Raw genomic sequence first — 27,171 nt, forward strand, 5'->3', positions numbered from 1 at the left:
CATTAAGTGGGACTGAGGATTTGCAGGCACTGACTTGGGAAACCCACATTGTCTTACAGGGTGGACAGGCTGTGGAGATAAGAGCCAGCAAGACACCATGCAGCAGCTGAACCACTCCAAGAAGTGCCATAAGAGCATGTTTAAGAGGACAAAACCCCCTGTGATAGTGATCCTACTCTGGCAGGGGGGTTGGACTAGATGATCTTTCAAGGTCCCTTCCACAACTCCTAATATTCTGTGATAGTCTTGGAGAACTGTGGAAAGCAAAGGGATTCTGCCTTGGTGCAGTCATGTTTATATCAGTTTTTGGGTAGAAAACTTGAAGGAAACTGTCCTTGGAACCATGCCTAGATGTCATGTTTGAGAGTGCTAGTTGGCATAGTCCAAAGCAACACCAAGAAGCAAGCTAATAACAAACAAGGGTGGGAAACTTGGGCTTGTTCCCCAACATCCTTTATTGAGGAAAGTAGACATACTCTTTCAGCGTGCTGTCACACGCGATCACATTTTATGGCCCTTTGCCATAATCCAGGAGGAGTAAGCTCCTTTTTGGCCCACTGTTCTTACTGGAAGGTTGTTCCAGAATTTAATTTCCACGATGTCCAGAACCAGGATAAACTTATTAAACTTCATCTTTTCACACTTCTTAGCTTCAAGAGGTTGTTTCCTGGAAATTGAAAGAAAAAGAAAGACCTGGGTATTTTAGAAGTAGCAAAGAGATGATGGAGTTATTTTATATTTTTTTAATATTACAATTATACATTTCTAATTAAACTAATTTGCCATAATTCTGCCAACATTATTTTCCCAGGATACAAAAAATGAAAGAGGAGACTTTGTCTTCTACATCCATAGAAGACTTGCACTATGCCTCCTTATAGATTTTTTTAAAGAAGTAATTAAGAAACATCTAAATTCCAAAGATGGAGGTTTTTCAAACAGCAGCTGTCAGTCTTTCTGACCACTAACAAAGCCCAGTGTCGTCCTGTGTTCACTTCCACTTGATCATTCATAATTTTCCTGGTTTGGTTAAACAAAAATCCTCATCCTGAAAGACGCAGACACCTTGGGGTGCCACGAAACCAGCGATGTGAGACAAACACTGGGGAATGCAATCTGACAGAGCCTGAGGAGCTAGAGAACAGAGAGACATCAATGTACAGCTAAATACCACAAAGCAAAATCCTCTGAACAGCAAAGATATTTTACACCTCTTTCAGTACTTTTTAATTTCATATATTTAATAGTGCACTCTCATCTCAGTAACCACAAAAGAAATTAACATTTCTAAAGCTTTTTATGATCAGAGTAACTATTCTTCCCTTAAAAGAAGTGTTAAATAATTATGACTGTCACTCTACTTTCATGTGCATTGAATTCATCTCTGTAACAGGCATTCATTTTGCTCAATATTGAATCCACTGTCATTTCCACATGTCAGTCCAAAAGGAGGCTGTCAGAGTTTTAACTAAATTACTCAAGAGAATAAATCACAGTGTTTAGACCCAATGCCACTGAACTGGAAACGATAGAAAATGCTGGTCAAACGAGCTTTGTACATCAGAAAAAAATCCTGTGCGCTATTCTCTAAACTACTAGTGCTGCTTTGAACAAACTGTGCCTCCTTGTCTTCTGATATCCACAGGACAAAGTCACACAGTTCCTCTGAAACAGCACGGCTCTCCCAGTATATAGGACACCCAGCATGGACCGGAGAGATGTGACTTCAAATGATGCTCTGCAACCAACTTCCTGCATCAATTTGAGCCAGTTTCTTATGGTGACATTCGACTCCACGTTCAGGAACAAGTTTGTGTCTCTGCAATGCAAGTGGCTGTGTGTGAGCCATTGCCACTATAGCCAGTGGAGATGTACTCAGTGCAGGTACTGGGCTGCAGAGAACAAGACCACTGAGCATACTGAGGTGTGAGAAAACTGACCTCTAAATTCTGATGGTGGTTTTGACTTCACTTCCACTGACTATAATGGGAGCTTAGACACTCACTTCACTTGAAAGCATCCACGATGCAAACCTAAATTTATGTGGCTAAATTAGGAGATCTTCCTGTAAGATCTTGCTGTCAGATCAACAGGAAACCTAACTAATCTAATAAATTCACTTAGCTGAGATTAATTCTGTACCTGTGAAAATGGAGGTATTGATGCTTCCCTGGCACCTGAGGACAAAAACATTAGAGATAAAACTGGAAAAAAAAAATCACTTGGCTAATGGAAGTGGGGAAGAAAAAGTGGTGTACAGTATCTATGAGGAGGTCATCAAGAGAACAGAGCTGAGCTCTTCATAACAGTGCAGGATGGGAAGATGAGATACAATAATTATCAGTTGAAATAAGGGATGCTCAGACTGGCTACATGGAGAAACTTTTCCACCATGAGGAGAGTGATGCAGTGGAACAGGTTGCTCAGAGAGGTTGTGCTATTTCTGTCCTTAAAGGTTTTCAAGACCAGGTGGAATAAAGCTCTGAGCAACCAGATCTGCCCTCAAGGCTGATTCTACTTCATGCTAAAGGTTGAACTACAGACCTCCTGAGGCACCTTTCTACTGAATTACCCTGAGATGCGATGAACTCGTAACAGTTTACACAGAGCATAAGAGAAGTCTGTCATCTTTGTTTCACTACAGAACTTCAGAATTCATTCTCTGCATTCTTTCTCCACATGAAAAAGGCTTCAAGCTGAGCAGCCTGCAAAATCAAAACTCATAGAGCTTTAGGACTTCTCCTTTCCTGCAGTTTCCTCTTTGAAAATGTAACCAAATTAGAATCATAGAATCATTTAGGTTAGAAAGGGCCTGTAAGATCAAAAGGTCCAAATGTAAGGGAAAAACAGAGGGGGGCTGGAAGAGTAATTTTAGACAATGTGCTCCACTGATGCTTTCAAGAAAGCTCATCTGAGATGTCTTTGGACTTTTCATGTGTCAAAAGCCTGGGAAATGTATGTTAGGACTGCAAGCAAGGCACCAGGTGCCACATAGTCAGCCTTATTGAAGGACAGCTCATGTTCTTTCCCCGAAGAGTGCACAGAGACAAACCACCTGCCCTTTCACACAGTGATTTCAAGTCTGCATTTTATTTTCCACGTTATACTACTGATCTCCATAAGCATTAAGGCAGAATTTCTGCCAGATGCCCATGTTTACCCACCACAGTTTCATTATTAACATTATTTTATTTAATTTGGAGTATTTAGTGTACAAGTATGATAGGGTCAAGTCCCCATGGCTAATATTCATTTTAGCTATATGGCCCTTCTGTTGCTCAGAGCTGTTTGCAACTGCATCAGAGACTGTATGAATGCACAGAACAGTGCTGAGTCCACAGAGCCGTGGGAGCATGAGCTGGCTTTTATTCTCTTCTCTAGCATCAGCAGCATTTCCAAACTATGTTTTAACAAGTGCCAGCATAAGCAAAAACAATCGACTGGACAGTCAGCAAGCCCTCAAGCTAGATCCTGATTTGGCAGAAGTGGTAGGTAAAAAGCCATAAAGAGCCGTATTTTTTACTCATATCCTGGGGAAATGTGAAGACAACATAATGTCATATGAGTTCTGCCTTACCAGTTCTATAGTTGTTTTGTAAAAATCATATTATTGTTAGGAGGATCTCCTCATGCAGTTATCTTGCCCTTCCCATTCCTGAGGCAGCAGCACCCATACGTACATTGCTTTCAATAAATACTTACCTGCCTGACTTGCTTTTAAAAACCTCCATAGACACCACCACCTAAATGATCAATTTCCATGTTCATCTGTCTCGCTGCACAGCTTTTTCCTTGAGAGATAACTGAAAACTCCATCACTGTAATGTAAGCCCATAACTCCTTGTAGCCCCTTCGATTTATTCCCTTCTTTACCTGTATTTGAAGACCATAATCATGCACCCCCCCCGCCTTCCCTTCTCTAAGGTGAGCAAAGCCAGGCCTGCTGCTGCAGCTGGCCACACTCCCTCTGGACCCTTTCAGAGCAACCCTTACTTGTGTGTGCAGCATGCAAGGACTGTATTTACACCTGCCAGACCATGTTCCTGTTGACGCCTCCCAGCCTGACATTGCTGACTCCTGACTGAAACAAGGCCCTCTCCCAGCAATCGGTGTCTCCTCTGTATTCCCCAGCTTTCTCACTCCTGTCTCCATGCAAATGTGTATTTGTCCTTAAAAAAGTGCACCTTCTGCTCAGACCGCTCAGCTTGTCAGGACTGTTTGAACATCAAGACTGTCCCGCAGTAGATCTGCATCCTTTCTCACCTTAGTGCCAACTGCACTTTTGTATGCCTGCTCTCTACTTCATCTAAGTCATTAGTGAAAATAATTGATCATTAATGACTATCCATTTGGAAAATTAGCTAGAGATAACTACCATCTGAGCACAATTTCCTACCAATCCTATAACTCCATTCAGTTTCATCAAATCCAGCTTTATCCTTACTTGAGTATCAAGACAGACAAAAGCCTTACTAAAAATAATTTTTAAAACTACATATTTGCTTTTTCTTTATGTACAACACCTACCCTAGGAGGACATTAGGCTGACATATGATTAGCTCACATCTAACAATGTTGGCTGTCATTCACCTTACTTGTCTAGGTGATTACAAATTATTTGATTTAGATTATTAACATTCCCTCTGTTGTGTTTCTGGTTCAAAACTTTGGCCAAGTAATCTGTAACTCCCTAGTACCTCCTTTCTCTGACTCTTTTTTTTTTCTCTCCCCCCCACCCCCAAAAAAAACCCAAAACCCTAAATTTGCCTTTTACAGTTTTCTGAAACTCACTTCCTTTCCAGTTCTGGGGAGGTGTGGGATGGGAATTTCTGATGACTCCCTCTTTCAACATTACATCTATCACAGCTGGACTTCTTACCTTGTTGCCACTAACAATAGTTAGCAGTCCAACTACAACCATCAAAGGGTGAAGGTTAAAGCAGAAGAGGCATTGAACCACCTTCCCAGCCTCAGTGAAGGGTGTCACGGGATCGCACCAAAATGGCTACACGCACACAAATAATGAACTCAAACAAGCTTTAATCTGCAACTGAAATGAAGCAGACAAAACTTCATTCACCAAAACAACATTCCACTGACATTTAACAAATACAGGTTCAATATGCTGGTTGGGAATATTACCAGACACAGCTGAGTTAAGAATTCTTAAGTTTTGGCCAAACGATCCAAAATGTGCACTCACTCACTCACCAAAAAGGGAAGGCTCTCAATCTCAAGAAGTTACCTTAAGTGGCGTCCCAACTCAAGGGGAGAGTCCCCGACTGCAGACCCGCTGCTCCGAGGAGGACCGACTCAAATGAGTCCTCCGCTGGGGCCGCATTTATACCCTGGTCGAATCTGATCTGTGGTCAGTACATGGTCGTGTCACCCCCTATTGGCCGAGGACCCCAACTTTCCCGCCTTTGACCCCCACTGTGTGGCCCAGACATGAGCTGTGAGGGGGGAGGCAGTCCTGGCGCCACCAGGGCCAGAAACTTTAGCACTGTCTTTGTTGGGTCTTTCTCAGGTCTTTAGTAGGATGGGTGCATCTGGCACAGAGGGTAAATAGGTCTTTCTTTCGAGTACCCATAGAAATATTTTCATGTTCATGCTCTTACTACTAATGTATTTGTTTTCTTCTATTGTATACAATTTTGTACCTGCTAATTGCTCAGAAAAAGCCTCAGAATATCTTCAGGAACCTTGCTGAAATAAGTTTACTGTCATAGGTGAAAAAAAGGTGCAGAAGGCGGACATTTTAAGCTTCAAAACTTTTATCAACCACCCACACAGAAAGCCTGATTTTCAGCAGAAAAGAGCTGAGCCTCTGAGCTCCCATTTGTCACAATTACCATGAAAAACTGAAGAGGCTTAACCTGCCCTAACAGGGACAGAATTGAATTCAGGATCTTGAGAGCATGTAAACCATCAACAGCAGGTGCCTCTACCCCGCAGCTTTTATCCAGAGATGCCCTAGGGCAAGGCAGTCCTGTAAGACAGGCTATAAGCAATGTTGTTTCACCCTCCCCTCTGCCTCAGCAAGAGCCTTATCCCTGGTAGGGCAGGCATCAATCAAGGCTAAAAGAGTTGGAGGCTTTTACTTACTTTCTGGGTTGGTTTGGGCTTTTTTTTTCCAACTCTTTATTCTTCTTCTGATTATGCAAGCAGTTTTTTTAATGCTAAATTGCAGACGTAAAGGCTTCTGGAGAGGAAGGGAAGATTACACAGTTAGTTTATTTAATGAGAGTCAGACTCACCCCCTCCCCACATTCACCTCTTCTAGCTCCTTAAATCCTGGGCTGCAAAGACTTGATTCTAGGCAAGCTCCAAACAACAGCCTATCTCTGCAACTCATCCATTGCGTGTCACTGGCTGCCTTTCTTCTTGATCAAGTCCCTTCTCTGACCAGATGTCACCAGTCCCAGATGTCAGCCCAGTTACTCTAATCCCCGCTTCTGATTTTGAGAAAGAAGGAAAACAAACTCAGACCGTTCTAACACCGAACCAGAAAAATCTGAGTTACCAGTACACAATTTTTCCTGCTAGATGAAACATTAACAGGTTTTTTGTTCCTCTTACCAGACATTAACTGACATGACTGTGATGGATTATTACTGCCTTCAGTTTTGCAGACAGAGAAACTGTAAGAAAATAAGCTAAACCTCCTGTAAAAAGCTTCACATCATTCCTTTGAGCAGGTCTAGGAGTTCTGACACTCCCACCTACTTCAACAGGAATAAAGATTAGATTAACACCAAACACCTTTGAAAACCCCACCCTACATTTCTGCCTCAAAGCAGTTTGAAACCTAACTCCCAGGCACCTCTTAGTCAGTAAACACCATCTGTTTCTAGGAAGTTATAAACATAGCATTTTGCAAAACAATTGTGCAAAATCTTTGGAAAAATAAAGAAACTGTGCAAAAATGCATGAAGCTACTCCACTTAGGTAATAGCAACATGGACTTGAGGCCATTTCCCATAAATAACATGGAAGGCCAAAAGATTATAAACACTGCAGCTGCCAATCTGCTTAACACACCTAATGCAATATTCAGTCTTTCCCAGAAATGAAAACCAATTATAACTAAAATTATTAATGTAGAAACAATATGTAAATATGCAGAACTGACAACCCTGGAGCAAACAGAATAGATGTTTCTTGTTAGGTTACTGCTGAGACTTTTCTACAACCCTGGTTCCTCTGAAAGTTTGAGCAAATGTGCTTACATAGTCATTTCAAAATGTGAAAACTATTTCAAGTTGCTGCCATAATCAAGATCAAACTTCACAATGTTTAATGAAGTGTTAAATGACAAAAAAAAATAAAAATAAAAAAAAAATCTGTGTGAGTCTGCCTTAGAAGATGTTAGCAGTAGAGTCTGGCACTGCTTTGAAAATCCCAGTGTTCACTAAGGTATCAGACTGCCACACATCTCTGCTCTTGGCACCTTACAACACTTCAGCTTCTGCAGTACTAATGAGATTTTTCCTAAATAACATGAAAGAAACATTGCCACAGTTTACAACCACCTATCACTCTACTAACAGTTCAATCAGTTAAAATAAATTAGAGTGAACTAGTTAATATACTTCTCAGTGCATTTCAAAATGAGAACAACCTACACAGTGAACTCCAGTCAAGCATTACACTGATTTTGACAGTTTTTAAGTTTCTAAATAATTCTGGAGTATAAATCTCTTTAATTTAAGAAGATGTAGGCTTCTAGGTCACTCGGGCACTCCTGAAAACTTTCTCCATGGCCTGAGTCATCAACTGAATCTTTTTGCACCCAACATGCAAGTTCATCTTTAGCCCAAAACTGTTTCTAATAAACAGTTACTGGATGCCATGGAGTGAGTTGGTTTTATTTCATCTTCTAGGGTACAAAGATCAAAGTTACCAAATAACTTTTCTGTTCATCATAGTAGCAGATGGCAAAATGGATCAAATGGGCATGGAAACAGTTATGAAAACTGTTATGACAACATTTCTGTCATCAATTATGACAGAGATGACTGTGTCAGAACTGAGGGCCACAGCTGGCAGATGACACATTGAAGCTCCATGCAGCATCTCAAAATTAACAGAGGGTGTCAGCACACAGATGACCAAGAACATGTTCAAACCAGTCAGAGACTGTGTGCACAGGTGCACACAAAATGAAGAAAAACACAAAAACCCCTCTACACTCCACAGCTGTAGAGAATTTTAGCATTAAAATAAACTTCTCATATCTCAGTTTAAAGTTATGAAGACCAGGCCACCGGATTGCAGGAAGCACATATATGTCAAATAAGTTGGTTGAAAATATTGCCTTCTGCTTTAGGAAGAGTCTGCTTCTCTTTTTTTGCATGCTTATAGTTTTATATGCTTATAGTATGCATTGATGAAACAGAAATATTAGTGAAATGTATGATACACAATTAATTAGAACTATATACTACTGTTTATAGTATATATATATGTATAGCAGCAAAGCTACTTAGCTGTGATTCAAAGCTACAGCAAGACAACTACTGTTTAATCTCTGTGCTGACCTGGGCTCTGAAGAATGTGTCCCAAGCAGCTCAGTGCATCCTTAGGTTCAACATTGTTAAGATTGCTTCCTGTTAAGGATTAATGTGCACTTGGACTGCTTCTCAGTGACCGTAGCTCCTTTCTTCCAGGTCTCAGAAATAGGTGCCCCAAACTGCCAGCATTTCGTCAGCCCAAGATGTCATGGTGTTCAGATCAGGCACTGACCATGGGCAGCCTGGATACAGCCCTTCACCATTTTTCTTTAAAGTGCATTTAATAATTTATGTGTGTGTGTATATGAAAAACATACATAGTAACATACTAAGAGATGGAGGGTCTGTTGCTCAGTAGCTCAGGTGAACAGGAAACTACTCCACACCTTTTTACACAATGTTGCTCTTGTCATCCTTCACTGTCATTTTAATTAACATTTAGCAGTTCTTGTTGAATAGGAACATAAGGCAAAACCAGTCCCTCTACAGTTCTATTTCCCCATTCCATCAGTGCATCCTGTGGGACAGCAGAAGGATCCAGGTTAGACCACCTCTGTGGAGGCCACCAACCCAGAGCGGAGCTAACCACACAATTAGAGCAGGTGCTCCAGGCTTGTTCCACTGACCTCTGGACACCTTCAAGGATGGAGGTCTCACCACATCTCCAGGCAACCTGCACCAGTGCTTAACCAGTCTCATGGTGAAATAGTTTTCCTCATGTGCAGTCAGAGCCTCCCTTGCTGCAAGTTGCAGCTGCTGCCTCCCAGCCTCGGCTATGTCCCTCAGAGAAATCCCACTCTGGCTTTCTAACAAGCTTTCTTTTAGCAGTTGAAAACAATTAAGTTTTGCCACCTTTTCTCCAGACTAAACAAGCACTGTTTCTCAGTCATGGGCAAAACAGACGAGTTGGGGGAAATGAACTTAATTTATTGCCAATTAAAATAAATATTTAGCTACCAATTTGGTCAGTGAGAAACAAAGAGACAAACTTTACAGCAGCTTTCCTCCCTACTTTCCCAAACTCAGCTTTACTCTAGACTCCTTTCCCTGCTCTAAGCAGTGCAGGGGGCTGCAGTCAGTCTGTAATGGCTCCTCTTCACCGCTCCACGTTCCTTATGCTTCCCTCTGTTCTGGTGTGGGTCCTTTCCATGCTGCAAAGCTCTTCCTCTATTCTTGGTCTTCCCTCAGCTTCCTCCTCTGTCTGGTATTTTCCACTCTTTCTTAAATACACTTTCCCAGAGGCACCGCCCTCTTGGCTGTGGGTGTCAGCTGTGTCCTGCTGTGGGTCTGTAAGGACTGGCTGTGCCTGGCACGGAGCAGCCCTGGCCTTTCATCACAGAGGCCACCTTGTAGACTGCCCCCCACTGCCAATACCTTGCCCCAGACACCCAGTGTACCCATGTAATTAGATGATCCCTAATTCCATCCTTCTTTACTGAGGACCCTCCATCCATCTGAAGCACTCACAGAGACAGGAAAGACTAAGGGAAAGACACCATTGCATGCCTCAGGCTTTGCTGTGTCCTAGACCACTAAGTTGCCTGTCCTCTTCAGAGTTTTATCTAAGTAAACTTTTTATCCTCCTTTACCTTTATTATTTTCTTCCACTACACTTACAAAGAAGAGTAGTTAAGAAGTCTCAGCCATGTTTGACCATCCAAGCACCACTGAGGTGAGGATTACTAGAAGTAAAATAGGAACCAAAATACATGCTATCACCACTGAAATTTTAAAAAATACCTTGAAAAGCTAAAAGTCCTTTTGTGGCATTGATTTCAGATAAAAACCAGATGGTGATATTTAATACTGGTATAACAATCACAATTAGTATATATTAGCAGTGCTTCTCAGTGTAGAAGACATCTGGCCAACTCTGGTCTAACTGATGGCTTTGGTAACTTGCCAGGAGGCAGGACGACTGCCTTTGATTTGTATACACTAGGAAAAAAAACAGTGAATCAGCTTTCATTACAAGCAGGTTTCAGCAAGAGTAGCTGCCAGCATCTCAGTACTCATTGGGAAGTTACTTTCCTCAGGGACTGTGGGCCTTGCAGCCCTATGGCTTACACCTCCTGCATTTATGAGGCCATGATCAGAGCTGCATCCCCCTCTGTCCTCTGTTTTAAGCAGATGTTCAGTAACTACAGAGGAGTGCTATAAACACACAAAAGCTAGAAATAATTTGTTAGCATTAAAAAAAACATAGAAACCTCAGTTAATTTTGTTTACAAGAGAAAAAAACATGGGGTAACTTAATCACTGTGGTTACATTCTCACATGGGAAGAAAATGCAGTCAGTGAAGCTCTCTTTAACCTAGTTGGGAAAAATAAAAACTAAAGAACTTGAAATTAGGGTCAGATATGTAAGTTAAAAAGAGAGATTCTAGTACCAATGGTGATTTAGCAGAAATTAAAAGTGGTCAAACAAGAAGACTGCTGAGGCATCAGAAAGTCTGATAATCTATTTTGACATGAAAAATCTGTGCATCTGTACAGTGTCAACTAAGACAACTGTACACTCTGACTCTATATTGAACAAAAAAATCCAATCACATTTTGTTACCAAAGCCTGAACTGCAACAGGCCTTCTAGTTAACTACTGTCCACAGCTATCCTAAAATATCACTTATTTCAAATTATATATAGGATTCTTCTATGGCTGAAGTACCATGTGAGACTATTCATACACAGAGTAACTTAAAAGATCCAGAGAGCAAAACCACTGATGAAATAAATGAAAAGTACTCTGCTCAGCAGGACCTTAAAAGCATTTATTAAAGACAGAATGAATACAAATGAGACCTTATGAATTAAGCAAAAGAGTGATCATGTTAGGAGCCGTTCGGAACAAGAGAAAGCCATGCTCTTGGTAAACCCCTACACAGTAGGACCAGCCACAATAAGACTACCCGTTCATTTTGCTGCAAGTGCTTACTGGTGAGCACCAGAGGCTTCATGTATTTGCTTGGCTCTCTACAGTAACATATAGAATTTCACTTAGAGAAAAATGCAAGGAGCCAAATCTTTTACCAAACAACACAGAGTTCTAGGTCAGCAGCTCTTTTCTACATGGGCTTTCAGAAATTGTCAACATCAACCCTGGATACAGAGTACAGACAGTCAAAATATTTGTAAAATACATTCTTATCTTAAACTCTAACCATGGGGTAAACAAGCTGTGGTTAACATTTCATAAGTTGGTATAGAATCAACTCTCTGTAGACAATACTGTAAATCATTGGCTAGCTACACTATATTGAATATTTCTATAACATTTACTGTTGGGTGCAGTATTTATAATAGCCTTTCTCTGTTTCTAGAAAAATCCAAGCTGTTAATTTTGGGTCATTCATATGTTGGCTGAAATGCAAACCCAGTTTCAGGACAGTATGAGATTTAGTGAAGATTGTACTGGTTCAAGATAGCAGCACTCAAGATGGGTAGTAAACAAAAATCCAGTGATAGACTTTAATCCTTTAGCAAAGTCACTTATAAATCAAGGGCAAATATTACATTTAATATTGTAATGAGCTTTTTTTTAATGTTATGTTGAATTTTATACCATTACACTGAATGTTACTCTTGAACTTTTCGGTATCTTTAATATGAACTAGCACAACGAAATTCCCAGAATGTCCTTGAGCACCCTTAGAATGATCACTCATGTCATATCATGCAATGAAAAAACACCAAATATTCTGAAATATTATGTTTTCAGCCACTTATCAGCCACCTGTGGAAGCTTTTCCCATCCCAAAGCATCCATAAGTTTCCAGATGGATGAAACAGCAACTTTTTTTTAATACTGTGTTCTGCTAGAGAAAAATTAGGACAGTATTGATGCAATCTTGACAATGTAGTCTTCTTGGTAATTAGATTAGTGAATCTCAGTTTGGTGTGTTATAGGGGTTTTGTTTGTTTGATGTTGTTGGGTTTTTGTTTTGCTTTGTTGTTTTGTTGGGTTTTTTTTTCCTAATCCTTTTCTCTTTACAAGACAGCTGTGAAAAGTTCTGGAGATTTGAACCGACAATGAAATAAAGGATTTTCCCAGTCTAAGTCCAGTCAGCATTTGCTTTAGCTTAAGTAGAAGTTACAGAGCTCAGCAGTTCCCAGATAGTAACCTCTGAATGGTAGTAATCAGAGAATGGTATTAAACAGCAGAACCTACTCGTACATCCCCTACACACTGCCCAGCTCAGTGCTCTGAGAGCGTTGACAGTGGTTGTGCTGAGAGTTTCATGATGGCCTAATGTTCACACACTAAGACAAGAAGCTATTTACTGAAAGCACAGTTTTGTGAGGCATAATCTGGCAAACTGCAGTAGAGCTTTCTGCTCTGATTACTTATCGGGAAAAAAAATAGAGCCATCAGAGCCTGTTTACTCCCTGCTGGGCTTGTCTGTTCACCAGGTCATACAGGATAACTAGCAAAAAAAGATTAGGAGCCAACTTCATGTTTAAGGCTTGGTGCAGGGAGATGCTTTTAAAATTCGGTGTGCTCTGTCCATCAATAGTGAGTCAGTCCTGCATGATGGGAGATTTATTGTTTGCTGACTCTGGGCCAGGAGCCCTGCACAGTGTTACCCCTGCTGGCAAAGGAGCCTCTGCAGCGACGCATCCTCATTCCACACCATTTGAAAGTTGTGAGCAATCACTGAATGAAGAAAAAGAAGTCAGAGGAAAGAGTACAACAACCAGCCAGCAGATGCACGGCATATGCAGAAAATTATATTTGTTCACAGGTGCTCAAGTGCCTACTGAAGATACACATTCATGAGGTGAACATGCTCTGCTCTCTCCCATACCTCCTTTACTTAGAGACAGCAACACCTCCCAGAAGCTGCTAGTCATAGCCAGAGCAAGGCATTTGTTTTTCTCTGGGCAATGTCCATGGAGTGGCTGAGGCAGCCCCTGTCTCTGTGCACATGACAACTGGTTCAGCAACTGTCTTAAAATACTTCTGTATAGATGCCTGCATAAGTTCAAAAAGATTGAGGAACTCAGGCTCAGTCACAGCTCAGCAACACAAGTGTCCAAGGAGAAAATATTTCCATTTGACTCAGGAAGCTTTACTGACAAGTTTTGCATTGAATAATGTTAAATCACTGCTGCCGCACCCAGATGACTGCTCTGGATACACGCTTGCCACTGATTCTACCAGTGTACCTCCTGCCTTCTGTTTTGAGGTTAAAAGCAGAGAGCAAATACATTTTAGAAATAGCTGCAGACAGAAAAAGATATATTTGAATAGGTGAGCAGCCTGTGAAAGTAAAACTCAGTCAGAACAAGGAAAATAAGTAAGATCCAAAAATGGATACATACACTCCAAACTGGGCAATAATTACTGTCTTATGTAACCATTCTCCATCTGGTTCGATTACCTTGAAACAAGAATTAACACTGAAGTTTTCAAGAAGCAAGAGAAGCACATTGTAACTTAGAAAACTAATGATTATTTTTTTTTATCTCTCCCCCTCCCCCCTTCAAACTGGGCCGAATCATCTGGCAGTAATTCTCCTCTTTCTTACAGAGCATACAAGCTCTGTAATATTACAAGAGCCTCATCTGCCCAACCCACAATATAAGGAGATGCTCCTCCACCAGACCTGCTTCAATATATCCCTCATCTATGCCGTGAACATTATCGGCTTCCATTATATACTTTATCCTGTCTGAAACAGGTTTTAAGTCTAAGTCAGTATCAGATAGCCTAATTTGTATAGCCAGGAAAGAGACCTCACTGAAATTGTTGAATAAACTAGTGCAAAAAGTCAAACTTCACAGTACAGGACTATGGATGTTCTGAAAAGTTGCATTTATTTCCTTTGAGCACCCCTGCAGCACTGTGTGAGAGCTAGACAATGCGGCTGACAACCTTAAATTGCAGCTTCACTAAATCCTGGTTACATTTAATGAAAAAATAACTGAACGTAACTGTATTTGTTGCAGTGATCTCACACGTTGCCAGTCTACCCAAAAACATGTAAAAATTAATCCAAATAGCCTTCCTGAGCTCTGACCCAGCATCCTTTTGGGAAACGCTTAGGTTAACTGTCCCCTCAAGCCACGGACCAAGGATGCTGGTGCCCTCTTCTGGTTGTATTCTTTGGAAACCATCAGAACGCAGTATCACTCGTATTTTTCATGTAAGTCGATTCACTCTTTGCTTCTTGTTTAATACAATAAAAAGCTCAATGTCTTTTCTTGTATGGCTGAGCCCGAGAATATTTTTGTATGCCTCTTCAATAAACAGAGGTGACAATACATCGTGGCACTGGGACAGGTATCTTGTTCCTAAACATGTGTTATCCAAACATGATTTGGAGCACATCTGGTTCTGCCATCTCAACATCTCACTCCATTATCATGTGGGAGAACAGCACTGCTGTTGCTGCTCATCTGCAGTCTGTTTCACCATGGATTTTGTTAATTCCCAGATATTTCTATCCTCCTTATGAAAGGCAAAAAGAACTGAATGGAGGACGATTCAGTTTTGAGATACATGTCACACTCCAGTTCCTGCCTATATAGGATAGGATTTACCATATTCTACTGTAAGCAACTCACTGATTAGTACCAAATGTCTCATCTGTTGATACTGTGGGGTCTAGGGCTCTCTTTGCTAATTTTTCAAGTTATTTACACATCAAAGCACAAACAATAATAACCAAACAGAAAAGGCAGCTTGACTGCAGATGGTGGAGAGAGAAAACTATCTCTTGCCAGAGCTCAATACTTTAGCTTGGTCTTCCAGCACTTGGCTCCAGCAATGCTCCTCTGTGTTCAGACAAAGAGGGCCTGAACATCAGAAAGAAAAGGGCTGAGGACTCCCTTAGGGTTTAGCTAGGTATTTACGGCTATGAGTGACAAGGACACTCGGTCATTCTGGGCACATTGCTAAGACAAAAGAGACTGACAGCAAGCGTGAGCACTGAACACAGCCACCCACACAGCCTGTTAGCTTACATTGGCTATTTTGTCCTACTCACAGAATCACAGAATCTCAGGAGTTGGAAGGGACCTCAAAAGATCATCCAGTCCAACCCCCCTGCCAGAGCAGGATCACCTAGACTAGGTCACACAAGAACGCATCCAGGTGGGTTTTGAATGTCTCCAGAGAAGGAGACTCCACAACCTCTCTGGGCAGCCTGGTCCAGTGCTCTGGCACCCTTACAGTAAAAAAGTTTTTCCTCATGTTCAGATTGAGCCTCCTATGTTCCAGCTTGCACCCATTGCCCCTTGTCCTGTCATTGGCTGTCACTGAGAAGAGCCTGGCTTCTTCCTCCTGACACTCGCCCTTTACAAATTTATAAACATGAATGAGGTCACCTCTCAGTCTCCTCCAAGCTAAAGAGACTCTGCTCCCTCAGCCACTCCTCATAAGGGAGATGCTCCACTCCCTCCATCATCTTTGTGGCTCTGTGCTGGATTCTTTCAAGCAATTCCCTGTCCTTCTTGAACTGAGAGGCCCAGAACTGAACACAATATTCCAGATGCGGTCTCACCAGGGCAGAGTAGAGGGGAAGGAGAACCTCCCTCGACCTACTCACCACACCCCTTCTGATACACCCTAGGATGCCATTGGCCTTCTTGGCCGCAAAGGCACACTGCTGGCTCATGGTCTCCATGACTCCACCATGCTCTCCCTAGGACAAATCTGCTTTATAAAAAGGAGCTAGTCCTAAGCATGGAAACAAGCCAAATGGAGACAGACATTTGGCCAGGAACCAGCCCTTGCTCAGCCCACAATTATTTTTCAGTACCAGCACAGGCTCGCTAAACAAGCACTGTACAGAACTCCTGGACAGAGCCGTAATTTTAGCATCTTCAAGAGGACTAGGACCAGGACTGCCTGGTCTTTCATGTCTTGGCTTAGTTTAGACACAAGTTAATTTGATAAGGGTAGGCATGTACTTTAGGATTAATTGTATCATATGCCCAGCATCTTTCTGTAGACTGTCCTGGAAGTTGGTGTTAATTCTCTTCAGTGTTTGCACTGCTGCCATCTACAATGACAAGACCCAAGCAGGGCATAGAAAAGCTGGGACTAGCTATATTAGCTGCTCATTACACAGGCTTTCTAAGCTAATGTTTCTCTACATCTTTGCAGGAACATCAGATAAAAGTGCACATCCTCCATAAACATGTTGCCAGGCATGTTCACTATGGGCATCTCATCATGCAAAGGCTTTGTATTTTTTATATTAAGTGAATGCAACCTGAACAAGCAAACAAGAGAATTTCGGAACCTATCATATGAGAGAAGAGCTATGAAGCAGCCAAGAGCTAAAAAAAGAGTATTCAATGAGACCCTTAATTGTCTGATGCAATGGGAAAATACATACATCCACTATAACCAGCAGAGGACCTAAAAAAGTTCATAACACTCAACTTGACAGGGCTCTAGAACATCTGAGTGGTCAGGGATGGGTCTCTACCTCCTTCAGTTCACATCAGCCTAGCTGAGTCTGCACAGCTCTTCAGTATATGAAGATGATCTTGCTTTGGGCCAGTAGGTGCTGAGGAAAATTGCAAGACAAAAAGCTTAATTCCAGGAAGCAATCGCTAATGCTGTTGGCTTGTTTCTCATCCTTAAGAGCAGCCCCACAAGCTACTTCAAGGTCACTGGCTACAGTAAGTACCAACCTCAGCAATCAGAGCCAATTCTAGTCATTTGTAGACCTGACAGCAAGCAGGTATGTACACAGACTAATCACACAGCCAGGTTTCCCAGCAAGGCAGATACCCTTCAGTCATGAATTAACAGCTTAAGTGTACTGACTACAGTTAAATAATTCTCCCTAATTACCCAATTAGCTCTCAAACATCCTTAACTCACTCTGGAGAAGAGGAAAACAAAGACACACTCTAGTTGTCAAATCAGTACCTTTCCATAGAGTACGATTTTGAATTCTGCTTGTCCTTTTAAGGTAACAATGCATCTGCAACACATCCTCAGCTATAAATAATCAGCTTTCTCAGAGGCAGCTACAGTATTTAACATTAGAAATTATTGGTTAAAAAAAAAAATAATGAACTACAACAGAAGAAAGAATCATGCAACCACAGCACATTTGAGTCTTCCAAAAGTCACAGCATAATAGCATGGGAACTGCTAGAATAAGACTAGGGAGCTTTTTGTTTGTTTCTAATACCAATGTTAAAGAGCTCTTGAATTGAACATCATAGGTCAAAGTTAAAATTCTCAACACTTTTCAGGTCCAAACCACCCCACTTAGGGTACTGAATGATCACTCAAAGCTCCTTGGATGGGCCTAGCCTGTTATCTCACCTATAGGTTTTACTCCCAGTGTATTGTCCCAATACATTTTAACTGGGGGAAAGATACTGTGGCCTGCATAGAAATCAATATTCAGCCTTTGAAATACACATGCTGAAAGTCAGACTGATCTTTATAGCAGAGCTAACTGAGCAAGATCAGGCTTGACAATTCTGAAACTGCAACAGTTTAAATATTTCCTAAAAAAAAAAAAAGTCTTATTTGGGGCTATGGTCTACAAGCCACTATGTAGGATGGTCAAGAATTGAGACTGTCTGTTTAGTCTTTAATGTTGACTCTCATTTATTTCTTTTGCAGGACATGGTCTTCAAGAAATTTGGTTCTGTTTGTCTTAAACATCACACAAGGCTGTGAGTTTCACAGGTCTTAGTTTTTCTGTATAGCATAAGCACTATGTCAGTGAAAACTTACAGCTTCCTTTTGTCTCTCTCCTTATAAATCCATATTCCTGTGTACTAGATTATTTTCAGTACATCTTAAGTACTCTTAAGTGTTTTGCATCTTCATTTAAGCACCTCATCTAATAAAACAGCACTATTTCACCTTCATTACCACAATATGCCCAACTGAAGCATCTTTTGCAGTTTATCTCAAGTATCTGCAGAGGGCTGCAGAGGAGTGCCCACATAAGGGGCAGGCCAGAGTAAAGTGTGATGACTCAGTGAGAGAGGAGGTAGCACCCAGTTTTCACCTTGGAAGAGTCAAGGCTCACTCATACAAGAGCCATACTTTTCACTCATACTTTTCCTTGCTCTGACTAAAATACAACAAAAGGAAGTGAGAATAGAGCAGGAACATTCAAAGTGCCATTGTTACTCACAGATTTCAGATGAGACCACTTCAAGATCAGTTTCTTCTGTCTCACAAATTAAAATTTAATCCCTCTTGCACAAACTTATTAGCATTCTCACTGCAGCATTGTGCAATTCTTTACCTTAACTACTTGGCTTTTTTTCATTTTCCCTTTTTAGCCTTTGGACTAAAAGAATATTTAAGCCACTAGCTCAGTTGCAAAATATTGACAGACAAACAAGAAAGCAGACAAAGCAGAGTAATCTTCATATGCTACAGTTAAAAAAAATTAAAATCAGGCAAGTTTGTATGCCAGATAATTAAAGCTTCAAGGAAGTTAAATGCAGCTATTTTATCTGTCTTCCAGCTAAGTAAACTCTAAAAAAAAGAAAAGCAGAACCAAAGTCTGGCTTCTAGGAAGACAGCACGTGTCAAAACATTTGGTGAATTCAGACCTGGACATCTCCTGCTCTGTTAGATGCACCAAATCTGTTGGCACAGGAACAGAAGACATGACTGTGGTCATACACTGTTCATAAGATCAAAACACATCTCTTCCCCATTGCTACTATGACATGAAAATATGAATACCTTTAAACTGTCATAACACTAGGAAAACAGTTCTGCTCTTGAGACATTCATTACTGCTTCCAAAATACTCAACACTACAGAAACTGCAGTTCAAGAAGCACTATTACTTCTAAGTAGAGCAAGGCTTATTAACATGGGGTTTCAGGGCAACTTATGTTCAGCCTGAAACACCATATACAAGCTGGTACTTATAAGTGTGGTAGATTTAGCAAGACTCTTGCTCAGTACTCTCCTCATTTCCTTGTGAAACAGGCTACCAAGAAGTTTACCGCTCACCATTGTAACTGACTCTGGACCTTAGTATTGAGCCACCTACTTTAAAGGACATGGCTGTAGGCATAAGTGAAGTTCATAGCCCACCTTTAAGACATTCATCCACAGGCTGTGAAATTCATTGCAAGGAGACAATCCATGAATCTAGGCCCTCACCATAAAGTGGATATCACAGACACAAGCATGGGACATCTTGTCTTATCTGTCATTATCAGTTAACACCAAGACAGATTAATTTACGTGACTAGAAAATGTTTGAAGCAAAAGATTAAGAATTGCATAGGCTAGGCTGAAACTGAATGCTCCACTATCTTAAAGGACATTTACTTTGAGACAAATGAATCAGTCATTACCACTACCTCCATTTTGAAGGAATACAAGGGTTTGAATTAGCAGAAGGATTCACCAGCCTGGACAGGGAGGAGGAGAGGGAAAGCAAGCTTACACACATCAAGGGAAGTGAAATGCCTGAAGCTGAGAAGAGCCTCATGACACATAGTCATGTAATCATGTTTTAAAAGTAAAGCAAGAGGCTTGTTAGCTGGTACTTAGTATGCCTACTGAACTGCAAGTTTAATGTCAGGTGTCAAGCATATTCTTGCTTGGAAACACAATACCCTGTGCAGATTACTCTCAGGAAGCAGTAAGCACTGAAGGTTTTAAGCTGTTACAGTAAAAGAATGCTTCAGACTTACCTTCCCCTTTAGATGAGCTGAATATTGTTCTCTACATGTTGACAAATATAACCAACTGATTTTTTTATCTACTTTGGACAGGAGTTGTGTTTAAGAGTATTCAAGATAAGTTTTATATGTCTTTTAAAAACACTACCTAACAAATAACTGGAGGGCACAAGACAGTGTAGCAGCTTAGGATAAGGTAGTAGTTATTCCTGTCCCACCAACCCTGTCCTTCCTGCTAAGAGTGAGGTTTCTCCAGAGACTGCAGAGCACACATGTACTGCCACTAGAGCACTACTGGAGAGATCATCTCAGAGATCTGTGCCACAAAAGTACTCAATACCACAAATGACACAGCAGTCATCTAACTCAACTCCACTGTTCCAGTACCTCAGTTTTCAGCATTGCTCCCTACTGCAGTCCATCCTCCTGTGTCTGAAGCATTTCTAGGGCTTTGTCAGCTACAGTGTCCCTGTTCTCCACCTCTGTGCAGGCAAATCCCTCTTTATGGGGGCAAATAAGGGAAGACTGATTTTTACCTTAACATTGATGGTCTTCTACACACAGGTAGAGAGTTCATAGACCACTTACCTGTGGATGTTCTTCTTGTGATATGGTAAACAAGTTGCAGAAAATAGGTCCTGTTCATGGCCAGATGATCTTGTTTCATAGAAGAGAAAGAAACAGATACTTCAGCACATCACCTGTGTCTAAGGAGATGTCAGGTTGTGTTGGTTCAAGCCACTCTTTATCCACTCCAGCTAGCTTAAAAGCCCTGCTCATAATGATTTTGTAAGAAACCACAACCTTTTCCACTCACTGTTACTGCAGATGTTAACTGGAGTCAGAAGATTCACAGAGGAACAGTGTAATAAGACATTTATTAAAAGTGCTGTCACTTACATTAAAAGCTGTAGTTGAATATCCTTTTTTGAAAAGGCATCTAATTAAAAAATAGTAGCTAAAAGCCATTCTGATCACTATGGTTACAGAGACATGACCTGCAGTGCTCTATGAAATGTTAGACCAGCTTTGATGGGGACAAAATAATCTTCTAGTCCAGGATCCACAGTCTCTATTCTAGAGGAAGAATTGCTGGGGGCTTCAGAAGAGACACCTGCAGGTACCTGGAATAGAAAAATTAGGTCAATGAAGAGATCAGTTTAGCTGACAAATGTAAAGATACCACCTTCATGTGCAATACACTGGGGAAGAAAAGAATCATCCTGCATCACTGCAGAGTTGTTATCCAGCACACCTGTATACCTACGGATGAAGTACCCTTCTGGGCAGAAAGGTTTTCCCCTCAAGAAGCAGTCAGTGGCTTCTGTTTCAGGAATAGAAGCTGACCACTATGAGAAGTTTGTCAGCTACAGCAGCTGTAGCCCAAGCTGCTAAAGCAGAGCCATCCTGTGCTTACAGCCTTCAAGTTACAGAACACTGGCTTCCCATTACTTACTTTGAGTGCTTATACTTCTCCTTAATCGCCTGCAGTTGGTGATGGGGAGGATCAAGGCATGCTTTATGCAGATCAGTCAGGCAAGGCACTATCTCACTTAATGAATAGCCAGTGAATGCAGCAAGTGTTTCCGGCTGATCAGAGGCAGGGGGGAACCAACAAAACAAACCAACAGTGTTACTCTGTTGTTGGCAACATTGATCTAGAAGATACATTTTCTATAGAACCCGAAATCATTTTCACCACATCAGTGTTCACTCTAGATTCTTTAGGCTTTAAAAGGATTCAAGTGTACCCTGCCATCAGTTTCACTCACTCCTTGGTACCAGAAGATCTGACAAGAAGCTCCTTCTGTTCTAAGGAAGGAGGATCCATTACCTCTCTTCTGCTCTCTGCTAAAGCTATTCCTCCAAAACACAGCTGAGAGGCCTATCAAGGCTTGCATTAAAGCAGTCTCTCAGTGTAATTGCTCCACTCAAGTAGATACATTCAGCTCTTCCCCACCCCTTAGAAAGCCCCTGAGTTGTATTTAGTGGGGAAGAGTTTGAGATTAAAGACTGACAAGGCCTTAGGTACAGACTTGATGTAAGTGAGCAAGACAGCAAGGTCCCTCACATTTCAGAGAGGAGGCAGGGTATTTCAGGTTGATTTAATATTGATTTATCAAGTAGTTCCATTAGCTTAGGAACGGTTATTCATCCTAGGATTTCAGCCTTTATAACAACAAAATTTGAAGCTGCTGCTTCTGCGTCTCAGCCTAGTTCTAATAATAACATAAAATGCTTGAGCTACTCATTAACTTTCAGTTTTTCTTACCCAGAAACTCCTGTTCACTGTATAGTTTGCTAGACAATAGGCTGCTGCAGCAGTTTGTGAAGGAAGGTACTTCAGAAAAGGATCAGCTTCAAGGAGACTCAGCTCTGCAAGATACTGAACAAAAAACCAAACCTGGAAGTCTTTTGAAACAGAATGGGCCAAGCTGGTACATTCAATCCAATATAGAAAGCACTGAAAACTGTCAATGATCTGTTTCACGTAAAGAACATGAATTAGATGCTTGGTAGGTAGAAATAGTATTCTAGTCCTGTTGATCCTACAGAAGAACCTTTAGCTGTTTCAGAGGGACAGAAAGACCACACTTTGTCAAAGCCTGAGCTCCCTGATGCCAATTATGCAGCTCTGGTATAATTTTACAAATAAAGACTTATAAAAACCTATGTTTCGTAAAAATAACAAAGACACTCTTCCTATCCTCCGAGGCTCTTGTTCATGTAGGTGGACCACACTTGGAGATCAGAGATAAACAGGCAGCTTTAAGAAAAAAATTGGGCTCTGTTGGATCCTATATCCTTTGCAGATAAGCAGCTGGTCAGATGTTTTGCTATAAGCTTGAGTTACCTTGTTTGTAAGCAGGGTTGCCTTTGCAGCTCTACCATTGTGTACCAATATGCAGTACTATAATAACTAGGGCTTGCTATGCAGACACTGGTTTTAAAACAACCAGATTCCTATCCCCTGCTGCCTCATCAGTGCATTACCCCTGACCAGACAGGCCACACATAAGATTTCCATGAGACATTTATCCAGAAGTCTCAGCACACAAGCTGCCTACTGAAAGTCATAGGCTGCAAAAGATCCAGTTTTAGGTCTGCTTCAGTGCCAGATAACACCTGGCATGAGAAAAAAAAAAAGAGTATCTTCTGGTAGATCATAATGTAGTACCAGAACCAATCTACTCAGATAACTTGGTGAAATACAAGTGGTTCTGCTTTTAGAAACACTTCTCCCCCTGCTCCACCCCCACCCCTCAGTCCTAAAAGAAGGATAATTCATACCCTTGCAAAGTTCTCTGTCCTCATACAGACTCCATGCCTCTGAATATACTGAAGGAGAAACTGGTTGATGGTGGGGGCTGTTAGGTCAAAAGCCAGCACTTTAAGAAGCAGCTGCTCCATCCTCAGCAGCTGCCTCTTTGTATAGGTGTCATCTGTTATATACACAAATTCATCCACTTTTGGTGGGTAGATCTCTTCATATTTCCTGAAAAAGGAGTACAGAAGGCACATTTGTCAGCTTGAAAGTTATGGTAAGAGAAAGTTTTCTGCTGGACCTATATCAGGATGAGCACATGGCATTACTAAAATTCATGTAGAGCTATTATTTTAGTCCTTCCTCCAGGCTAGGTAACAATTTAGTTTCAAACTTGGGCAAAGCATTTTAGAGGACCTCCAAGTCATCAGTCTAGATAGAAACTTGCTCACATTGTTAGGTCTTGCCTAATAGCAAGCTCTCAGAGAGAGTCTTAGTAACACAATGCACTCCAGACAAAAATCCATGCACTCCTAAGCTACGTTTGGTACCCTGTGTACTTAAAGCAGTTCAAGGCTAAGTGCAGATCACAACTGTGAATCTACTACAGCCTACTGTGATAGGGGTTTTGCTCCTGCTGTTATGGTGACAAGGTTTTCCCACTACAGTTCCTCACATGAGGTATTAAATGTTTAATTTTGCTAGTGCCAAACTAGGTGAATTTGCTAAGCTTCGGATACCGCAAAAAGCTACCTATCACTGCAAGCTTCAGTCCTTCAGATCAAACTAAAAGACTCAGTCCAAAAATAAGTTTTAGCTCACTGAGATTTCAGATCATAAATACTTACGCAGCCAGAAGAATTGCTGCTGTTCCTACAAGCTGCAGCTTCCCTCTGAGAACAGACATGCAGGAGAGAAACCTGTCCAGGTAGTTCACCGCCAAGTACAAAGTCTCTGTCCGAAGCTTATATTCTTCTCCTACTTCCACCAGCCAGTCCACCAAGATGGCACGCATTCCTGTTGTGATATCTGGTTGCTTTCTCATGTAGTAGGGCTTGGGCCTGAATCTTAGCTGTTTGGCGAGAGAGTTGGAGAATCAGGATGCTCACCTTGAAGAGAGCTACAGATGACTGAGCTGCTTAACATTCTTTATAAGAAATGAAGCATGAGTTGTTCCACTATTAGTTATATATTAACTATAATTATAGTGCTAGTGGTATTAATTAGCAGCTAGTAGCATCTCTATAAAGTAGTATTTCTACAGTGAAGAGATAGTAACTACTATGTTAGTAGCAGCAAAAGACCTCCCAGACTATGGACAATCTTTACCATCGTGCACATACGAGCCAATCAGAGAGACCTGAAAATTCCTTTGAACAAATCACATTTTCCCTCTCTTCCTATTGGGAAACTGCACTTTACTACTCTGATACCAAAAGGCAGTGAAAACTACTATTATAGCAAGACAGCTGTCAGTGAGATCACATCCAACTGCTTCAGTATTTCTGCAGCATTTAGCTTCCATCTGCAAGAATTCTTCATCCTAAGTGGTCAAGAGATGCTCCAGTAGTGGAGTTTCTTGGATTCAGAGTAATCCTGAAAGATCTTATTACTGCCTAGAAACTGGTCATGATTCTAGCTTCAGAGATGGCTTTTACTGCTTCCTTTCTCTCCTTTGTAGCTCAGTGGCAGCCATACATCTTTGCAGTATTACTGCCTATCAGAGACCACAAATATCTATAAGCTTGTTACAAGTCACTTACTTCAGCCGCTCGGAGGTACTGATTAGTGTCTTCTGCATACTCTTCTACAGTCAGAGTTACAGGATCTTCCATGTGGTCCTCAGGCTGTGATTGAAAGGATGTGTCCACTACCATAGGAGACCCTAGCAGGTAAGGGGAACCAGCAAAACGTTTGTGAAATTAGTCTCTTTACCTTCTCTTGCTATTTCTAGCACAGAGCTGTTATACCTCACATAGACACAATACAAATTATCTTGAAGTAACATAAGCTACTCACCATTTATTGTAACTAAAGCCATTTATTGTAACATAAGCTACTCACTAGCTTACTACCATCACAACCGATAACCACCCAACATGTGCTTGTGCTGTAGATACCACCTTAGCAGTAACAGGAGTTACCTGTACTCAGATCCAGCAGCAGGTGAATATTAGATGTCATTGCACTGGTATCCAGTTCACACAAGCTTGAATCCAGTTCTTCAGCCACTTGGCAGCTGTAGTTTTCTTTCTGCTCTGTTTCATCTTTGTAGATAGCAAACCCTTGCTTTGGTACAGCATTGACCATGTGGTTGGGTAATTCATCTTTTCCAGATGAAGGGATGGTGTTTTCAGAGCCAGAGAAGCATCTGGTAACAGCAGCACCCTGAAGCAGAGCACACAATAACACTGTGGGAGGGCAACTCAGGAAGAAAACAACAGTTAGTATCACTTGTTTTGGAAAAGAAAATCACTTTCCTTGCCTAGCAGAAACCAATAACATAAAAGTTCACTGGAAAAGCCAGGAGCTACAGCTGGTGCCTCAGAAGTACCTCTTGTTGCTGTCTTAGAGAAACATAGAATGGTTTAGGTTGGAAGGAACCTTAAAGCTCATCCAGTCAACCCCCCTGCCATGGGCAGGGACACCTCCCACCAGATCAGGTTGCCCAGAGCCCTGTCCAACCTGGCCTTGAACACCTCCAGGGAGGGGGCATCCATAACTGCAACAGACTCCTCACAGAAAGGGTGAGGTGTAGTAAAAGTCAGGAACCAGGGAGGTAACCTCATCTCCAGTGCCCACCACCAAGGAGAATGAGGTGAGGGTGCTACTCAGTTTCAATGGGGCTGGCAAGCTCAGGGTCTGCTCCACACTCAGTTCTGGCAAGGAGCAGCTGCTTTAAAGTGCAGCAAGGTAACATAACAAAAGGAAGTACTCAGGCACTGTCATAGAGTTATGAAAGACTTTACCTGGGAGAAGGCATTTTATACTGAGTTACAAAGTTTGAACTTTTAAGCTCAAGCATCACAACCCCTAGGACTACAACATGTGACCAGGCTACAACCCTTCACATCATCTACTATCAGCAAGCCACCAACTGAGTTAGGGTCTCCAGGCAGTCGCAACAGAGAAGAGTTTGTGTACATTTAACAGTTGCTATTTTAGGTCCTGTAAGTCAGCACAGTAACATCTCCCTGCCACATCAGCAGACTCCAGGAGGGCCCAAGGAACAAAAATACAGACAGACACCCTGCTGGGAACTTCAGCTTCTTGAAGGCTCTGGCATCCTGAAGAGAGCATGGCCAATCACACAGCAATGGGACCTTTGGTTAAGCATCAATGAATAAACTTTTCTTAAGCTATCCACTGCACTTTAGAGGCTAAGTACCAAAATAAAGTCTCACCGAGCCTCCCTTCCTTCTAGGATGAATTATTTATTCCAAGTATTTTTAAATACTTCAGGGAAAACATCTGTAGATTAGGACTGAGCGGCTACCAGCAGGGTTTCTCGGGAAACTCACGCTCATTACCTGCAGCCCGATTCAACCGCTTACCCCGCCACCCCCCCAGCCTTTGCCTGCAGCCTCGAGAGCAGGTGGGCGCACAGCTCATGCCTGCGGCAGGCGGCCAGCCCCACGTCCCAGACCGGTGCAGAGAGCTCCACCCGGCCCGCGGGGAAGGCGTACGGCCAGCCGGGGCGTCCTCGGGGAGCACGACAGGTGGCTGCGGCCCCTGGGCGGGGAGGGGAGGTGC

General features: G+C 41.8%; 1 protein-coding gene across 1 annotated transcript; it reads right to left on the bottom strand.

Annotated features, from left to right (window-relative positions):
• Positions 1-21,015: 21,015 nt before the first annotated feature.
• Positions 21,016-25,806, bottom strand: CCNA1 (cyclin A1; the record flags this gene model as incomplete). Its single annotated transcript, XM_010179151.1, has 7 exons — positions 21,016-21,277; positions 21,610-21,743; positions 22,426-22,539; positions 23,445-23,649; positions 24,267-24,490; positions 25,182-25,303; positions 25,563-25,806. Coding segments are annotated over 7 exons (1,095 nt in total), but the record flags the coding sequence as incomplete, so codon positions are not given.
• Positions 25,807-27,171: the final 1,365 nt, after the last annotated feature.

Source organism: Mesitornis unicolor, unplaced genomic scaffold, assembly GCF_000695765.1.
Source record: "Mesitornis unicolor isolate BGI_N332 unplaced genomic scaffold, ASM69576v1 scaffold21132, whole genome shotgun sequence".
NCBI lineage: Eukaryota > Metazoa > Chordata > Aves > Mesitornithiformes > Mesitornithidae > Mesitornis > Mesitornis unicolor.